Source organism: Athene noctua, chromosome 14, assembly GCF_965140245.1.
Source record: "Athene noctua chromosome 14, bAthNoc1.hap1.1, whole genome shotgun sequence".
Lineage (NCBI taxonomy): Eukaryota > Metazoa > Chordata > Aves > Strigiformes > Strigidae > Athene > Athene noctua.
In genome coordinates, this window is record NC_134050.1 from 10,204,819 (window position 1) to 10,224,659 (window position 19,841).

Here is a 19,841-nt window from a genome sequence, read left to right on the forward strand (position 1 = left end):
CTTCCCACAAAACAGGGCTGTGTGCGAGGAGAAAGTGGCTCAGTGCGGGGAAAACCAGCCTAGGGGGCACTTCCGAGCAAGCGGGGAGAGCGCAAGGGCCGGGCGGCGAGAGACAAAGAGAAGGGAGGACATGAGCGAAGGCAGAGGGAGAGAACAGGGGATCAGCTGAGTTAAATCACGCAAGAAAAGCTCTTTCCCCCCCGCCGGCTCAGCCCTAAGAAGCGCAGGGAGAGATTCACACATACACCCCCACAGCCCCCCCCTGCCTCTTTGGGCAAGAAGACAAAGAAGCGGCCCCATGGGGAAAGGGGGTGAGAAAGGAGGGGAGTCGGGGGAGCCGGAGGCGCAGATCCGCTTCTACACCTGGGAGGAGATCCAGAAGCACAACCTGAGGACGGACAAGTGGCTGGTGATAGAGCGAAAGGTTTATAATATCACCAAGTGGGCAAACAGACACCCGGGGGGTCACCGAGTGATCAGCCACTGCGCCGGCGAAGATGCCACGGTAAGGACCCACGCCCAGACACACGCGGCTGCCCCCCGGCTCTCGCCAGCAACCCCTGCCAGGTCCTTCCCGGTGGTTACTGAGAAGTGAGCCAGGTTTTGTGCAGCCAAGCTGTCTGCCTCTCTTCCCCCATCTCTCTAACACCTGCTGAGCACCCTGCTCGGCTCTATCGCTGTTTTGTGGGAGCGAAAAGGTTGGTCCCAATTGATGCATCTCCTTGGCGATCAACTCCGTTGAGCCATGGCAATTCGCAGCCTCTGGAAGACTGGTTGGTAGAGATTGCTCGGCTCTGCTTAAGTCCTGCTGTCTTGTCTTTGTGTCTTGTTTGTGCTGTGCCTGGAGCTCTGAATTCATGAGCAAAGAGTCCCAAGTCCCTCTTCAGTGTGTAGTTTATGACATGCAGAGTCACAGCAGCCAAGCACAAGAAAGGGTTAACGAGAGGCCAGTCTGTGTTTCAAAGTTGCTTCTGTGAGGAGGGTGAGCTTGAGGCTTTAAAACAAGGAGCTTTTTAGCTTCTTTCAGCAGAGAATTCTCTAGAGAATCTAGTTGCAGGTTTCCACAGAAAAGGAAAAAAAGAAAAAAACCCAACCATTTGCTGCTGCTACAGCTGCTCCTGCACTTCATAGCTGGATTCAGCTACTTCTCATGTTTCAGCAACATTAAAAAAAAACAACCCAAAACAAACAAACAAACAAAAACCCTTAGAAAATTAACAAATTGCCTCAGAAATTGCTGTCTGCAGTTTCCCTCAAAGCCACCTTCTTCAGAAGTGCATCCAGAGAGCATGTTCTCTCCCCAGGGCATTAGCCCATAGTTAATAAAATTTAAACTGCCTCAGAGCTTTCCCGAATATGTGCATGGTAAGCGGCAGGAGAGACCAAGCTGTAACATTAACTGTTCGTCTCCCACGGCTCTTAACACCTTAGCAAGGAGGAGGCTCTCTGTGTGTGGCAGAATTAATTGGCAAGAATTACTAACCTTTCCATCAGTCTCCATTTGCCTGTTGTCCATGGTTATCTTCCATTCTTTTCCTTGAAGCACTGAGATGTGCTTTGGTGTTCCTGTCCCCTACCAATAAATCCTCTGAATGAATAGCTTTCTCCCTCAAAAAGATAGACCAGGTTTTACTTTCAGCTGCTTAAAGCAGGCCTGCTGAAACTGGAGGAGTTTGACTCCTATTCCCAAGAATTTAACTCCAGTATCTCCACTAGAAACCAAAAAGCATCTGCTATTGCGTTTGTCTCAGTCCTTACAAGGGAGGCTGAAGCACAGGTTTGTGATTCTACTACTTCTGGTCCTCCTCCCACCTCCACAGGGTACATTGCATCCCACAATACTCAGAGCACACTCCATGAAGGCATGCTCTTAAGAATGCTCTGAAATTGTTCATCACTGCTCTGAACACTAAACCAGAAGTGGCATCTGGTTTCCAGTTTCCCTGTGGTGAATAACAGTTTACTGCCAAAAAAATCTCTCATTCAGCCTGAGAAAGCCTTGGCCTTGACCCTGTCAAGGATTAACTAACAGGTTTCATTCTGTGTTGCAAGATACCACAACAGGAAGACTTTAGAAGGAGGAAAAGGCAATGATAAAAATTCAGTTTAACGTGTTTACATTCCTAGTTCGTACATGGTTTCCATCTTTCTCAGATTCTCCTTAGCACCACATGTAGTTAGGACCTCCAGCCCAGCAAACACGCCCCAAAGGAACCTCAGCATCTTGTCCCTTTACCTTGGACCAATCCTCGAGAGGATGATGTGTATCCAGCTACCACTGCCCGCTGACACACTCACTGAACTCCACATCCGTGTCAGGCTGCTCTAAAGTTACCCTGCTTGGGGATGTGTGAGCTAATTCCTCTCAGGATGCTCACACAACAGCTAACAGAGAAGCTTCCATGGGAGCTGTTATTTTCAGCCTGCTCATGCCAGTCAGCTTAGGAGAGCCCAGGCTAGCTTAGGCACAAATTTCCCCTACAGGTACTAACAACACTGAGTGTTCATTCTTTTTAAGCCATACTTAAACATGCTGAGACAGTGTACTAGTGTGGGACACCCTGTTCTGGTACCATCACATCATGCACAGTTGCCTTCAGAAAATGAAGGCAAGAGTATGCGAAGGCACCTTGCAGTCTCTGTTTCAGAGATGTTCAAGGATGTGAAAGAACATCCTTGTCCTGACTGCACTAAGCATTTCAAATGCTCAAATACAGTTCATACCTCAATAATATGAAGATTTTTTTTCAGGAAAAGCAGCTGGAATCATTCCCACTTGCCCACTTCTCGTAAGACACTCAGCTTATTTGGCCAGTAGATTGCAAAGTTGGGAGCTCGGGTGTAAATATCACATGGAACTTCCCAGAGACTTTCTTTTGCCTTTTGCTTTTTATCTCTAGTACAGAACTGAGGACAATTCAAAAATTCAGGTAGTATCTTACATTCAGGATGTATTAGTAAAGGAGATGCATGAGATATAGCTAATAAAAAAGCACTCCTTCCACCACTGTAGCTTTCTGTCTGATGATGGTAAGAGTAATCAGGAGATGTCGTCCTCCCTCCTGCTTGGAGGCTATACTGAAAAAAACATTCTCTACACCTGCCAATGACATATATATGTTTTACTTCACAGTAAAGGTAAAACTTTCCTGCTGCCAGAACTTCCTTCATGACTGCAATAGCAGTGAAGTGGAAGATCGGTCGAGTAGTTTTGCGTAACAACTGTACTTTAATGTGCATGATTGCATTTCTGACCAGTTCCAACCTTTACTTTTCACCCCATCCAGACAGAAGTGAGGCTTTTCAGTTCAGAGGCAGAGGAGAACTCTTCCTGGAAAAGTCATCACAGAGCACTTACAAGCATGTTAAGAAGACAGCCAGGCTATAGCCAGGGAAGCACCAGGTAGACAAAAATACTTTCTAGATGGTCAGCCTGAAGCTGCTGTTCTGAGTCACTCCTCAATTAATACAACACAGATCAGTGAGATCTCCAGCATGGTGATCAGGTGGTACCTGGTCAGACACCCAATGACTTTTTTCTCCCCATTAGTCTAAATAATACTGAGTCAACATTCCTTAATGCTTCTTATGTGTTCATTCTCTCCCTCCTTCCCCTTCTTCCCCTTTTTTCACCGTGAAATTGCAAAACCTTGCAGCAGGTACAGTCAGCTATTCACTTCCCCACTCATTCTGCTCTTCCTCCTCTTCCACATGATCTGCACATTGGACCAGGGAAGGAACTGCAACAAGACAGTGACACATTTATGGGTCCAAGAGCAGAAAATGCTACAGTAACCGAATCACTGATAAAAAAAGGCTCAAGGCTTGTCTGCTACCAGTTGTAACCTTGGGCAAGTCAGTCCTTTAGTGTATCATCCCTCTGTAGAAGGGAGAGGACAGTATTTCTTAACCTCAGATGGGCTGTGGGGATAACACCAGCAAGGGTGAAGTATCCAGAAATTATGGCAAAGTGAATCAGATTCCTCAAAGTAGAGAAGAAAACTGATGATTCAAGACAACTATTTCTTTGCATGGAAAACTCCAAACTGTTGCAGCACAGGGCTGTAGAAACAGCTTTGCTGGCCCTAGAGTTTTACCTTCATTTTGGCACCAATAAAGTAACACCAGTGGCTAACCCAGTGCAGTCAAAAAGCCCTGGTCTCACTCCTCCTGCGCTAAGTCCTCATGAGTGGACCTGGACAGATTGATCCAAACTTCCTCCTGTGGTAACAGGGATCACTTTGTCCCTGACATTGGTTACAAAAGGGGATAGTCTGGGTTCTAGCATGAGAGCTGAGCTGAGAGTAACTATGGAATTCTGGTGCTTTACAGCAAAAATGCACCTCACTTTCATTTCTGGTGTTTCAGTTTGCCTCCCCCATTGAAATAACTTTTTTTTTTTTTTCCCCCTCCTTACTTCTTCTTCCATAGCCTCTGGCATTTTATAATCTTTAAATCATTCCACAGAGTTTTATTTCTCTCCTGCACCTGTAGCTAGCCCTTTTCTCCCCCCACCCCCCTACCAGTGCTGCATCTGTAACTTCTCATATATCATTTCTGTAACTTCCAAGTAAATGGCTCAGATCAGCTTTCACTCTCCCTTCTTATGTGCCTCCCACAGCAAAACTTCTATAGTCAGAGTATTCTTCTGAAGCTCAATCCGAAGTCTTGGAATAAGGTGAAAGTTTCTATTGATTTGGATGGACTTTGGGACCCAGGTTGTTGGCTGGTATTTTTGAACACCAGAGTTAGACTTTTGATGGAGGTTAACTCCCATAAGGGTCAGCTGGACATGGTGAGCACTTTCCAGCCTGCTCTTTCTGTTTAGAGCCAGAAATGAGATTTCAGTTGGTCCCTACTATTGTTAGGCATGGGACAAAGGTAGAAAGGCTGAAGCATGGTATCCCTGACTTCGATTTTTGACTGTTTTTTCTGTACCAGTCTTAGCGTTTCTTGTAATTACATTTTTACAGCTCTGCTAGATGATTTTCTAGAGTTAACTCCAGCTCTGTGCAGTAAGAAAAGGGCAAGGACAGAATAAGAGTTTCTGACCTTGGTCAACTTTCTTCCCTACCACTATCTTTGGCGTTAAAATTCAAGCCATGCCATGTGAGAGGAGGGGTGTGCAAGATCTCACTACTAGCAGCAGATGCATCAAATATATGCTCCCATCAGGCATCTGTAGGACATAGGTAGGCAAACACATGGGGAAAGGGGAAGGAGTACAGAAAAAGAAGAACCAGGGAAATTCATGAATGCCAGGATCAAAAGACTCTACAAAGAAGGCGTTGTCCTTCCATATTAGAAGACAACTTGAAAATAAGTAAGAAAATTAATATTCCGGTTGGGTTTCCTGCTTTTCCAGCCTCAGGTGTATATGCAAAAGGATTTATTTCGCAAGTTTCATCCCTCAATTAGATTCTGTTGCTGAAACTTAACAAGCTATTTATGTCTATTGTTACACATTGGAGAGACTTCAGTAAAATGTACCCAACATTCAAGGCAGATACTGAGTAGAAAATATACAAGCAGTTTCACAAAATATTAATGGGCTTCTTATAGGGACAAGCAGGTGTATACCACAGCACAGTAGAAATGACAGGTCTTATCGCATGTACTGATAACTATAATCTCTTCAAGACTGCTAACCTGCTTAGCACATTTCAGCATAATGAATAAAGTTGCTTTTTGGTGTAGATCCCTTTCTGAATGGGGTCCTAGCCACTGCAAAGCGTGATAGCAAGCACTTGACAGCAGTTGCTTCAGGTTCTGGTATACAACCAAGTTTTTGATTTGGTTCCTTTCTAAGACATTTTACTTGGACTTGCATGGAGATAGAATTGCCTATATATATATATAATATGGTTCTAGAATACAGAAGAGTTAAGGCAGCATTCGGTCATCTTACAGAACAAAAAGAGAAAGGCAGTCTTCAGTGCCTGACTCAATGAAGAGTCACCACATTTTCCTCAGCTGTGTTAGTGCTGAGATCTACAGGTCTGGCCAAAACATCCAGTAATATTTTCTGTATCTGCAGTCATGTCCTGGTTCAGTCACCACAGTCACCCCCTCTCTTGAATTGCCTCCAAGCAGCAGACTTTCAAAGGGTATTTATATCCTAGTGGGGATTTGCACAAATTCCTCTCTGCCTACCTTCTAAGAGAATTAACAGGATTTAGGTATTTAGTTGCCTAGAAAAAATTTCTTGAGGTGCCTTTCACCATATGTCTAAACAGCATCCCAGATCTCACCATGCGCTTCTTGCTAAATAAGCAAACTCATCAGTCTCTAGTACTGCACTGAACAACCATCACAGAGGTGGAAGTCAGTCTGGCACCCCTCTTTCACAGTAACGTGGGGGGGCACTGCATAGAAGGACAGTGCTGGAGGGGGATGGAAATGACACAATGAGTAGGAATCAACAGCTTACTCCCGAGTCTCATACAGTTACTCATATGTCTACTCCAGGATGCATTCCAGGCCTTCCACATCAATCCCACCTTGGTGCAAAAGTTTCTCAAGCCGTTACTTATTGGAGAGCTTGCTCCAGGCGAACCTAGCCAGGACCGAGATAAAAACGTGAGTATTTGTTTCTGAGCTGGGGTTTATGATGGGTATGTTCCACCACTTCTTTCCCCTCGGGGTGTCCTCCAGGTCAGATTATAAAGGTCTCTTCACTACAGAGGGAGAAAAGTGCTCAGCACCGAACATCTCTGTGGAGCAATGTGCACATCCCAGTATAGATTAAAACATGTGTGGGAGGAAGGTGACACATTCAGACGGGCAGTACGAGCCTTTCCTTTCCCTCAGAGCTACCAACAGCTCTGTCTGTGGTAATCATGTCCCATTTCTAGCAACCCAGTCCAGGTGCCCAGGCTGGACTGATCCCACACGGAAGGGAAATGTGAACTGGGAAATGAGGACCAGTTCTTGTGACTGGTGTCCCTTCTGCTATTCCTTCTCCGGTGACCAAGCTCTAAAACACGTCATCACTGGCCTGTTATGGGGGAAGCGGGGCAAAGAAGTCTGAAGAGACTTCTTTGAAGAAGTCTCAGAAGACTTCCAAACAAGTTGCTCACCACCTCAACAAGACTTCACTCCCTTTGACTGTTCTGCCGCTCCCTTTGACAGATTACTCCCAGGGAAATATCTCTTTGAGACTCAAACTGGCTTATCCCACTGAGCCCAGTACCAGCAAAGCTCTGGGGAGCAGCTGCATTTGTGCCACACATGGCACGAGCAGTAGGCACCGATGGGTGAGGTGAACCAGATGTCTCATTTTGGTGGCTGTTCTTAAGCAGCAGCAACCCAGCAAGTACCTTTTCCACCCACCCTGCATCCTCAGGGCAGCTCTATCCCTCCCAGACAGTTCATTCATTATTCAGGCACAGTGCATGGCATGACTAGCTCTTGCCACGAAACTCAATCCCGTCCCGTTGTTTGTGACGGGCCATGATTATGATACATCTGTATCACCAACAATAGAAGAGACGATGCAGACCCGCATTAACTCGGGAATGCTCTTCATGAGTGATTGCACAGTAGCTGACCCACATATTAAACAGATGACAGGAGCTCTGATATTGGGTGCTCCTCATCAGAGCTCTGGAATTATGCATAAGTAATAGGACTGAAATATCTCCTCCTCCAGCTGCCTCTTTAATACTTGTAAAGCTCATTCAGACGAGAGTCATCAGCTGATGTAACTCTCAACAGAGCCAGGTAGTGCTGCTGATTCACAGCGGCAGGCTTGAATTACTCTCCTAGCTCAAGGTGCAAAAGGTCAGGATGTGGGCTCAGACCAGCCAGGATGTTTATTCATAGGGAAGTGTGATGAAAAGCCAGAATACAGGGTGAATATGGAGGCAGGTCCTTCCTCATTTCTGGAGTAGCCAACCAGTGCAAGAAACAGCCAGGGTCCTTAGGATGGAACTTGGCCTTCCTTCCCCAGACACGTTCAGACTTAGTTATAAGCTGCATACTGTGCCTTGCATGTCTGTTTTGCAGTCCCAACTGGTGGAGGATTTCCGGACCCTGAGGAAGACAGCAGAGGACATGAACTTATTCAGAGCAAATCCTTTGTTCTTCTCTCTTTACTTGGGCCATATTATTGCAATGGAAGTTTTGGCTTGGTTAATGGTTTCATACTGCGGTACTGGCTGGATCACAACTCTCATCCTCGCCTGCATCCTTACAACTTCCCAGGTGAGAAGCAGTAGGCATAGCATCCTGGCTACACAAATCACTCAGGAGAAGGCCGGTGTGCACTGAACTTTTCATATTACATAAATTAATGGTGCAAAATATTCACACCAGTGAAAAATATTCACAACACACCTGAGACTGTGGTGCCTTCTGGCCACCCCTACCTGCTGCTGATTATGGCTCACACGTTTTTCTCATCTCTTTGGCCTTTCCTTCCACATGTTGATGGACTTGGTAGTGTTAGGTTTATGTAAGGGTCTTTTCCAACGTAAATGATTCTATGTTCCCCTCCAGAATGAAAACAGAGATCTTCACCTTCTCACTTCAATTAATCCCCTCTCTTCCTCACACTCACGGCTTGCCTTCTGTGTTTAACTCTGACTTCAAACAGCTTTCTAACTACTTGATTTCCCTTCATCCCAGGCCCAGGCAGGGTGGCTGCAGCATGATTTTGGACACCTCTCTGTCTTTAAGAAGTCTTCCTGGAACCACATTGTCCACAAGTTTATCATTGGACACCTGAAGGTAAAGGACATTACGGACCCCGGGGTACTGTGGAAACAACTGCAGTCACTGTGACTATGTTAAAGCAGGGAACTGCAACTCTAAGCCTTTCCAAGTGAACAGATGCCCAGAGAAGTTACTGACTATTGCACAGAAGAGATAAGAGACTGTATCATAGCTGGTACAGACCACAATGGTTCCACAAGCTTCAGTGGAACTGCACCAATTTATAGCAGCTGAGGACAAAGCTTATTAAATTGCATAAAACCCTATTTTAACATCCTGTCATATTTTAAGCATGCACTCCACTAAGGCATAATAATTTTCAAATGTCCCATCTTCCTACATCCCATCCATTCAAAATGCCTTCAGAACTTCTATGCTGGGCAGTCCAGGCATTTCAGCACCCACCTCCAGTAGGAATTTATAGAGCATGGGACATAGCTTTGCCCATTCTCCCAAACCCACCTTGTCTTGCTTGGTTCCTCACAGGCAGTATAAGTGGTGGACTTGGCAGTGTTAGGTTAATGGTTGGATTGATGATCTTAAAGGTCTTTTCCAACCTAAATAATTCTATGATTCCATGATTCAGCTTCACATGTGGGAAGCCATAGTGACACGTGACTCAGAGTATATTTATTCCCTCTTCTTTCAATGTGGATGATCCTTAGCGAGGGCAAAGCAGCCCTCTGAAACCAGGAGTCTCACAGCAGCTGACAGCTGAGCCACTTCCTGCTTATTGCTATTTCAAAAGTTTGGCCATAACCTGAGTTGTACTGTTTTGGTTTATATAAATGAATGGGTAATCCTACCATTAGAGGAACTGTAGTTTCCCACAGATGAACTCTTTGTTCTTGTACCTGCCCAGGGTGCCTCTGCAAACTGGTGGAACCATCGTCACTTCCAACACCATGCCAAGCCCAACATATTCAAGAAGGACCCAGACGTGAACATGCTGCATATTTTTGTCCTCGGAGATACACAGCCTGTTGAGGTAAGGCAAAGTGGGTAAAACATGGAAAACCATTCTCCTAAAGGGCTTCAGAGAATGCTTGTGCAAAACCAGGAGTTAGCCAGTATTGGCAGACATGACTTACACAGTCAAGACTTCCAGGAATGCTAAAAAAAGGAAATGCTTCATCCAGGGATTTAATCTGACTGTGTTGTCTGACAGGAGTTTGGCCATCACATCCTCCCTAACCTTGGACCGAAAAGCAAGACTGACTATATAATTCACTATCTATTTCCTATACTGTCCACAGGAGAAAGTGTTTTGGGGTAGCTTGGGAAAAGCAACGAAGGTGGGATTGGAAAGAAAGTAGAAAGCCATTAAAGACAACTACATCCTGTTGGCTTGAAATATCAACACAAGGGGAAAATACTGTGTTCCTCAGTACTTCATCAAGAACATTTAAAAAATGATCTCCCATTTCCACAGAAAAAATCTTCCTGTATTAGTCAGCACAGCTGTGCACCAGACAATCTCTACAAGGTCCTCTCCACTGAAGCCTTTGCCATGCAGTTGAAGGGATATTGCTTGCATCAGCAATACTTCCTTACTTTCTTACATTAACTACATGCTGCACATGAAATAACAGGCTACATTAAGAGATTTTAATTCAATCCGTCCTTTTAGACCCAAAATATTTACTGTCTACTGTATAGAAACGTACACAGAGAACTTAAACCATGTACCATTCTTAGTCATTTTTACAATGGAACAAGGATTTCTAGTTTTAAAAACAAAAAACAAACCAAAGAAAACAAACAAACATCTGCAGCAAGTACAACACAGGGGAACACATTCTTAAAAAGTCCATGGTTTCTCAGCCAGCTTTTGTACTATTGAGAAAGTAACTCCAGGCACATGTAGGGGACATACGTACTGGTAGATGGACATGTATAGAGAATGTCTTGCACACAGAATTTTCAAGAGGCAGAAGGGCTCTTACATGTGACTAAAATGAAAGCCTTCTCCTGGGCTATAAAAAAGCCATTATCTAGAAGATGTAAATCAGTATCACACTCTGGAAAATCTTGTGCCTGATAAATGGGTTTAAAAGCAGAACATGGTTCTACCGCTTAAAGGAAAAACTAAGAATGTAAACATTTATGTCAACAAGGAAAACTGGATCTCCCTCCTACAAAATATCTGAAATATTAGGGCAGCATCAGTCTATCCCAATACCCTTTCACACTTGCATAAATGCTTTTCCGGATGATACTAAGCACACATCCTTTCAGAGCTCAGACCAGAGCGAATGATGTGCCTGATTTATTGGTGCTACAAGATTTACCTTCACTGGGAAACTGCTATGCTGGAAGCAAAAATGCAAGTTCGCAGGAATCCATATTCTCCCTGCATTAGCTCCTTGTGTGAACACTCCTGAAGATCAAAAAAGCCCCCTCTGTATACATCTAGATATTTCACTACGGAGATGAAACTAGGAGACCGGGTGCTCCTGGCTCCCTCTTTTCACTGAAAATAGGCACCTGCAAATACACAGCAACCCAAGGTCTGAACCTGTGTTTGGAAAAACTTCCCTGCATCTGCTCTCTGTAGGTGGGCTGTAGTAATGCAGGAATCAGTACAGAATAGCTCTCAGTGACAGCACTCTACTTCCTATCACTTACATGTCAGACTCATGACACATTATAGATTTATGGAATCATGCAAATGACCACTGTCTTGCACTGGCATCCCATGTAGCGACTTATCAAAGATCAGATTTTATGCCTATCACATCTGTATTGGTAATGATGGAGATGATAGCAGCTCTCAGCACAGCCACAGGCATGGCAGAAGGTGGAGAAATGCATAAAAATGCCATCAGGTTCTCAAGTAAATAGAAATTATCTGCTTAGCAAGCCAGAAGAGTTTAAAAACTAATTTACACCCAGAACAATTACAAAGTCAAGATATTTAACCATACCAAAACACTTTTTATCTAATGGTGGGAATTTAGTCAAAACTCTCCAGTCAATAAATTTGCAGAGAATCTTCTCTTACATGTGAGTGTCATAACCCAAGCCTGAGCTTTCTCCTCTGTGTCCTGCAGTATGGCAAGAAGAAGCTGAAGTACCTACCTTACAATCACCAGCATGAGTACTTCTTTCTCAGTGAGTATCTGCCCTGCACTCTTCCTTTTTCCCTGAATGCCAGTTGACCTTTCCAGCCTTTACTGTGCTAGCAGAGCAACTCCTTATGTCCCAACTCATCCTGCCCTTCCTCAGGACCACCATCCCCTCTGCAGGTCCTCAAAGCAGTTCAGTATATTTTTCAGTGATATCCAAGCATCTTGAATGTTGCCAGCATGGTCGTGTAAAGCAAGGCAAGCAACTGAGACTGGAAAAAAATAACCTCTGTGTTAAAGGCTCTATGGTAAAAATGCATGTGGCCAGTTAGTGCTCTTTGATAAGTCGAGATGAGTGGGTGTGCAGCAGAGCCTCCTTTCTTCACCCCCCATCACCAGCCCTCACCTCTCTCACCAGTGCTAGGCAGACTTTCCCTAGAACCAGTCCTAAGTCATGGCTCACTCATGTCACATGCTTTTTCACCCCTCTGATGGCCAAAACGTTTCCCTTTGCTTTGCAGTCTTCCCGCCTCTGCTCATCCCCGTGTATTTCCAAATCCAAATCATCTCGACCATGATCAGGCGCAGGTTCTGGGCGGTGAGTGAAATGTTCCCTTGATCTTTATTGGGTCCAGCTGGCTCATAAGGAATCACACTTGGGTAGGGAGGGAGGCCAGTGGGCAGGGATCACCCTTTGCTGTATTAATTACCCAGTGTCCCTACCATCACCAGCAAGGACACGTTATATGAGACAGGCAAAGTGATGCCTAATGTCTTCTCTCTTCCCTAGGACCTAGCCTGGGCCATCAGCTACTACCTGCGCTACTTCATCACATACACCCCATTCTACGGCGTTCTGGGATCCCTGTCTCTCCTCACTTTTGTCAGGTAGGAGATAAAGGGCATTCCCGCTGCTCTCCCCTCCCTCCAGTGCCAGACAAACCAAGCCTCAGCTCTGCTGTGCCCCACCAGCCTTTCTTATTTAAATTCTCTGCAGTCATTGACCTCACTGTGTTACCTTGGCTGTTCTTTCCACTTACCATCTCCCAATTCTACCTCCCCGCAGCAGAGCTGGCTCTGGTGCTCAGCATCTTCCCCTGCCCCTGTGATGGTCCAGGCCAGGATTCTCCTTTCTTTCCTTGTTCCCCAGTCTCACACGCTGCCTGATCCCAACACATTTATGCACTTTTTTTCCACTTTGGTCAAGGCTGGACCATTCCAGAGTGCCTCAGGCCACCCTTGTCCCAGCTTGTTGGGAAGGTAATTCATGAGCCCTCCTGAGCACTGTACGTGCTTCCCCTGTAAGTGAAGCGCTCACCACTTCTCCCAGTGTGGAAGACTGCATGGCCTGTACACTGACTAGTACCAAAGGATGGCATTTGGTCCCACAGGAAGCATTAATTTTAGGAAACCATTTCATCACAGTGAAAACCATTTTCTAAAAAAAATATTTTTTTGGAGTAAAAAGAAATGGCAACAGATGTACAAAAATCTTTACAATATTAGAACTTTTACCTCCACAAAATTTAATGCCACTGTTCATGACTTCAGTTTTCATAGTTTCAAAACACTTTGGACCTAAGAAAAAGAGGAGTTTCACAACACATGCATTTATTTAAGTGCCTAGCCAAGCTTTCCAGGCTGATATCAAGCTGAAAAATGTAGGTCAACCGACCCATTATTTCCAAAACTTCTGTATTTTGGTTAAGCTAAAAGTGCAAGAAGAAAGGCAAAATTACAAATTCAGATCATCTGCTCTTTCAGAAGACAAGCCTAAAGACCAGAATAAGGACACTTCTGGACAACTACCTTGTCAACATACATCTAAGTCTCAGCATAGAGAAACTACCTGGGGTAAAGAGAAGAAAGTGCATTTCTGTAGACAACTGTGCAGGTGCTAAAAATGCAGTTATATACCATAAGCAGTAAACAAGACACTCTAATGCAATCCCCAGCCCAGGGCAGAGCTGAGACATGGCAAAGGTACTGAGAGAGCAAAGGGAAGCTGGGAGCTCCAGTGTGCTGAGCTTGACACCAGAAAGCTAAATCCAATGGGAGGTTGACTTTGAAATTAATGTATATCCATCAAGCAAGGGGAAAGATGAATGCGGTTCTGAGAATTTTTAAATTGAGGCTTGTTTTTTTTCAGGAAGTTGAATCATCTTTATTTATCGAAAGGCAAAAGTAATATGAGAGATCAATCCACTTCTGAGGAAGAGGGAGTGGAATAGCCCAGTAGGATGTCCTGCTTGTTTTAATTATAATTGCATTAGTCCCAGAGGTATAAAGAGGGGAAGGAAAATTCATCACAGAAGTGATTCTCTCTGGTTTCCACAGAAAGAAGAGGTATTTAGTTCAATACCTCAGAGAAATACTTTCCTCCCAGGTTGTTCTCCTGCTCTCTCTGTAAACCCCGCTCTATTTCCCTCATAACCCGATCTGCTATATAAATTGTCGTGCTTTTTGCCTGTTTGGTTTTGAAGGTTTCTGGAGAGTCACTGGTTTGTGTGGGTCACCCAGATGAATCACATTCCAATGGAAATTGATTGTGAGAAGCACAGAGACTGGCTTAGCTCTCAGGTAACTGGGAGGGGAAAGAATACCCCTGACTCACCCCAAAATGAATTAGAAATTTATTCAAAGAGCAGATGGGTCACCACTATCCCCAGGTACTAGTATATGGTCTCGGCCCATGACCCCTCCCATAAAAATGTTCTCCCCAGAGCCAGCAGTGCTGAGTCAAGCCACAGAAGTCCAAACTTCTGTAATTAATTTGATAATCAAAAGCTTCCTTCAGATTTGAGGCAGTATCAGGTTCAAGAAGCATGATCTGGCTTTCCTGGGCGGTGTATTTTGGCATATGCCTATGAGCAGATAGAAAAGCCCTGATGAAAATCAAAACTGAAGAGAGCTCAGTATGTTTCTAAAGTTTATATTTCAGCAATAAGGACTGAAATGAAAATCAGCTGCTTTCTACAACTTTTTACCTGGTCAGACAAATCCACCCTGCTAAAAGGATACCTCTTACTTACAGTGGTCCAAGCCTTATTCAGATCTAGAGGATAATAAAAGCAACTTTGACACTGGCTGTATGAATCTGGTATAACTTACCGTAGAGAAGAAAGCATCTCAAAGCATCTCATGTGTTAATTAGTATAATTAGTATCTGTAGTTGTTAATGGGGCCTTGAAGGTGAGCTGTCAGTGTGTGACAGCCAATTTCTCTCTCTCATGCTAAAAGCACTAAAAAAAAAAAAAAAAAAAAAGGTGCTAGAAGTACTGTTCAGGAAGGCACCTAAGCATTTGTTTTAAATTAAGCATGTGAATAGATTCACTGAAATCATGGAAGTGTTCAGATGTTCACCTTAAGCTTTTGCTTAAGCACTTTATGCAACTGGAATTTGCAGCCAGAGAGAGATTGTGGGAGTGAGACATTTGGGGAGGGGGATAATGAGAGAGATGGGATGGAGAGAGAAAATGTGTATAGGATAGAGGGAGATAAGCCTCCTTGACACTGATATGGTTTTATGATGTATCCTGGGGAGGTGAGGAGAGTATATCTCCTATGGTCACTATGTAGAAATCACACCTTATCCAGAGTGTAAGAGGATTTTGAGAAAAACTACCTAATTTTACAGTCATTACTAGCTAGAGTAGCTAAGAAATATTTCCAGAATCTTCAGACCTTGCACTTAAGGCAAAATGGGCAATAACTAGACAGGATGGGGAAAACAGGCTGTCTGTGTCTATATGTTTTTCCTCCCCTGCTTTCCACCTTGGTACTGTTGTTAACCATCCGATCTTCAATGGGAGAAGACAAGATTTAGGAGTCTATACTCAGACTGATACGTGACTTGGCACATAATGTCCACAAACTGCTTCCTTATATTGTCCCTTTTACCACCGGTCAAACCCATGGAGACACAGGCAGCACAACAGTTGACAGTAAAGCCCTGAAGGAGCATTAAAGCCCTCCTTGCTGCAACCAGCCACCCCAGTGGGTAGTGCCGTAAGACACGTATCAACCCCCGCAAGAGGAGCTTCCTTCTGATGTTAGGGTGAGGCTTCACTGATCTTCACAGATGCTTTCTTGCCTTCACAGGTAGCAGCTACCTGCAATATTGAGCAGTCCTTTTTCAATGACTGGTTCACCGGGCACCTGAATTTTCAAATCGAGCACCAGTGAGTATGGACCCAGAATCGTTTAGCCATTACCAGGTTGTCACAACACTGGACTTAAGAAGAGAGAAAGTCTGCTAAAGACACATGTGTGGGATGGGGTAGGATTTTTGGAGCCTACCATATGCCAAGGAAAGAGAATCCCAGACTACTGGGAGTCATAGTCTGCTTCTACTACAGGCATGGCATCTTTCTCTCTTGCTACTAAATACTTCAGCTTTCTCTCTCACCATTTTAATTTAGGGTTAAATTAGGAGTCAGCAGTATGTATCTACCAGTTAAAACAGCGATGGACTCAAATCCTAAGCTAGCTACGTGAACTTGTGTGTCCATTTCAGAAATTTCCTCTCCCCTAAAGCATTTCAGCATTTTATAGCATGACAGCTGTGTGGGACTGTGTATGCTGCTGGGTACCCGGTTCCAGAAAAGATATTAAAACCAGGGCCATATGGAAAGTCTGTTGCCAGTGACAACAGAAAACGTAAAAGAAACAGCTTTAGGGTAAAGCTGACTGCTTTGGAAGTCAGCTGAGGAAATCTCCATTGAACAGCACAGGGTGAGGTGATCCCAAATTCTTCTTTACCTGCTTCAATGTTCCATGAGCTTTCAGAGGAGGGAAGGGGGTCACTGGGAATTCAGTTCAGTGAGAAACAATTGGTATTGCCCAAAGGAAATGGGCAGTTATCTCAGCAGCTGAGGCTGTTTGTTTCCTCACTCCTGCTTCCCTCGCATCGCACTTGTAGAGTCCTCTCTTGCAGGAATTGACTTGCATTGTCTTTCTTGAACACAGCTTTGTTTTAAAGCATGGCAGGAGAATCAATGCATTCAGTTTTCACAAGGCTCCTTGAAACAAAGGGGTGTGAAATATGGATATCTCTCTTAGCCTCTCTTGTCTGCTTGTACAGCTTGAGGAGAAGGCATTAATAATTAGTCCCTATGAGGAGGCAGACAGAGATGCCCATCCATTGGGGTTAGTCTCTAGAGTTTTCTCAGGTTTGTTTTCTCTTTCTCTGTTCAAGCCTGTTTCCAACAATGCCACGGCACAATTTCTGGAAGGTGAAACCTTTGGTGAAGTCATTATGTGCCAAGTATGGAGTCCGATACGAAGAGAAGCCTCTTGGAAAAGCATTTGTAGACATCATTGGGTAAGGTCCTTCTAGTATCATCTGCAGCTTGCAATCTGTTGTTACACAAACATCCTTTCTTTTCTAGTACAGACAATTCAGGACAGCACAGACCCTTCAGAAATACCATGTCGATATGTTGTAATCTGGTGTCACTAGGTTAATAATCTTCCTATCGCAGTCCAAGGAGCACCTGCAGCAGTGTTGACCCACAGTAGAGATGACACGGCTTCATTGATTTAGTGGACTAATGCCAGGTGACAACAGATGAGAAGCTGCTTCACTGCATCATGGGGGAAGAAACAACTGTCCCCCAGAGCAGCTTCTGCAACCAGAGCACTGCTAGCAAAGCATCGAATTGTATTAGTATTTAGATGGGTACTAATCTGATCTAATAGGGACCTTTTTCATAATACCCCTTTTAAATGATATTCCGACAGCTGATGATTCTTGCTTTTGGGAGCTGGCAGCACATATTCAGGCTGCAAAGTGAGATGAATCAAAGGGGAATGAATCAGGTTACAGCCCGTGCTGTTTCCCATTTGAGCCCTGCCAGCAGCAAAGGGCTATTCCCTATAGGCATAGTTGAAGCCTACTCTAATAGTCCTTGTCAGGCAGGCTCTGGGTTAACGTTTCTGTCTCAGTTACTCCAAGGGGAATAATTCATGACAGGGAACATGAGAAAGTATTCTGCAGGCCAGGGATCTCCACTCTCAAACCATTTGAAGCAAATGCAAATTAAAGCAGATTGGCCCCAACATGCAGAAGAGCTGAAAACTGTTTCAAAGCCTCCTTTGATCCTCTTACCCAACTAGCACAGGAAAATGCAAGCACCGCTGAGACCCAGGGGTGGTGATGCCCAGCATCCCACCACACAGAGCCCACCTCCCTACACGGGCTCTTAGAAACCATCTCAGCAATTACCTGCCTCCTGATAGAAGGATCATCTCCAGTAAACCATATAAAGCTACATTTCCAGCCTCCAGACTGCATTCTCTTTGTCAGAGGACTTTTGGGCTCAAACCAGTTCAGATCTGTCACGTAATATTTGCAGAGCTGATGCAGATAGGAAATTCTGTATGAGAATCCCCAGGGGGAAGTAGGGAAACACCTTCCAGGTGCAACGTGGCGAGCCCAAGCAGTTCTGCTCTGCTGTTTATTGAGGGCCAGAGGGACTACAAACACCACAGTGGGCAGCAGGTGAAGTTCTTGCCCATCTGAGCTCTTCTTGCTCTATCTGCTATACTGGGGAAAGACATTCAGGGTCCTAAGGATTCATATTCAAATTCAGTAACGTGATTCTTTGTAGGAAAAAAAGACGACAGAGGGGAGAATCAGATGCCAAACAAACTTCTCTTAATTTTCTTTCCACAGGTCCCTAAAGAAATCTGGAGCTCTATGGCTGGATGCTTACCTCCATAAGTGAACATGAATCTTAATGGGGAGGTGTGAGTGACTGGGAGGGATGGGAGGGTGTGCGGGGGGGGGGAAAATCACACACGTGTCTTTTACTCTCAGATTTCAGTCTATGTCTACATGCACAGTTGGAAGGGAGTTTCCCGTCTTGTCAGCTGCTACCGGTACGGGCTCAGGCAACCTGTTTAATCCAGACAAATCTAAAATGTGCTTCAGAGAATGAAAAGCAATGCCAGTATTGCACAAAATGGAAGGTTGGGAGAGGATAGAGAGGAGGAGTGTTTAAAAAAAGAGCATTAATATCCAATCTTGACCTTTTCTTCACAAGATTCCAATTCTACCTAAACCACACAATCCCCTGATTCATAGACACATAAAAGTTGTTAGGTTTCAGTGAGTATTTGCAATCCAAGGACACCCCAGTCAGTTTATGCCTCTAACACAAATGTGGGAAAAAGAGCTCAGCACAGAGTTTAATTTTGTTATCAATGAAAAAATAATGCAGTCTGTGATGCCCATCACAACAGTGAGCTCAGGTGGGCAGTGATGCCCACAGGGACCGGCAGCTGCTGTACCGAGATGGGGCTTTCAGCCCTGCCCAGACCCTCCTTTCTCTCCCTCCTTTCTTTCTTTAATCATAGCATCACTTTAGTAAAAGCTGTGATACTGATCCTGCACAACTAATGTCTAACCACCTCTCAGCAGGGTTAATATAGCTGTATTTTTATGACCAGCCCCTATTTCCAGGGGTCTGTGGAAGATCTCTGGGCTTAAACAGGAATACGTCTCCTTTAGGAGAGGGCCCGTTTTCTCTTTAATGAGCAACAGGTCTGGCACAGCATTATGGTTGTCAGTAACTTACACAAAAGACCAAAATAAGTCACATAAGCAAAACGCACTAATTGCTCCCAAGTGCTCCAGTGTCACCACAAATGGCCTTTTCACCAGAGCAGTTAGGCCACGTGCTGCAGAAACGCACGGTTCTGCCCGTCTGCACATGGCTGGCAGAAACCAAGCTGGTTTCTGCTTATCAGAGGCCAGGAGCCATGGTGCTATTTACCCTTCTCTTGGGATCAATCAGCAAAGAAAATGAGTTCTCCCTGCAAAAGCAGGAGCTGCCCAACCATTCGACCTGGCGCCCCCAGTCCTTCAGGGAGACAGCTGAAAACACCAGCCTGTGCTGGAGATACTAAACCTTCGGGAGAATGCTTTTACAAGTTGTCTAAAACTCTGTGTTCTGCCCAACACCCAATTACTAAAATCTATTAAGGGCTTATCAGGAGATATGGTTGAACACCTTCCAGTTGCTTCTCTAACAGGCAACCTGATCCCAAATAAAT

At 44.6% G+C, this 19,841-nt stretch overlaps 1 protein-coding gene across 1 annotated transcript; it reads left to right on the plus strand.

The window, feature by feature from the left end:
- On the plus strand, positions 1-18,550 carry LOC141966100 (acyl-CoA 6-desaturase-like). Its single transcript, XM_074918457.1, has 12 exons — positions 1-505; positions 6,469-6,579; positions 8,008-8,205; positions 8,629-8,730; positions 9,578-9,703; positions 11,769-11,829; positions 12,305-12,381; positions 12,574-12,671; positions 14,267-14,363; positions 15,885-15,964; positions 16,981-17,106; positions 18,460-18,550. The coding sequence occupies exons 1-12, from the start codon at positions 299-301 to the stop codon at positions 18,509-18,511; spliced, it is 1,335 nt and encodes a 444-aa protein (XP_074774558.1). The 5' UTR covers positions 1-298; the 3' UTR covers positions 18,512-18,550.
- The last annotated feature ends 1,291 nt before the right edge of the window (positions 18,551-19,841 follow it).

Bases quoted from the DNA above. Each gene is read 5' to 3' on its own strand.
- LOC141966100 (XM_074918457.1), top strand. From the start codon at position 299: ATGGGGAAAGGGGGTGAGAAAGGAGGGGAGTCGGGGGAGCCGGAGGCG. The intron at 6,580-8,007 runs GTGAGTATTTGT...TCTGTTTTGCAG, and splicing joins GCCAGGACCGAGATAAAAAC to TCCCAACTGGTGGAGGATTT. The intron at 8,731-9,577 runs GTAAAGGACATT...GTACCTGCCCAG, and splicing joins TTATCATTGGACACCTGAAG to GGTGCCTCTGCAAACTGGTG.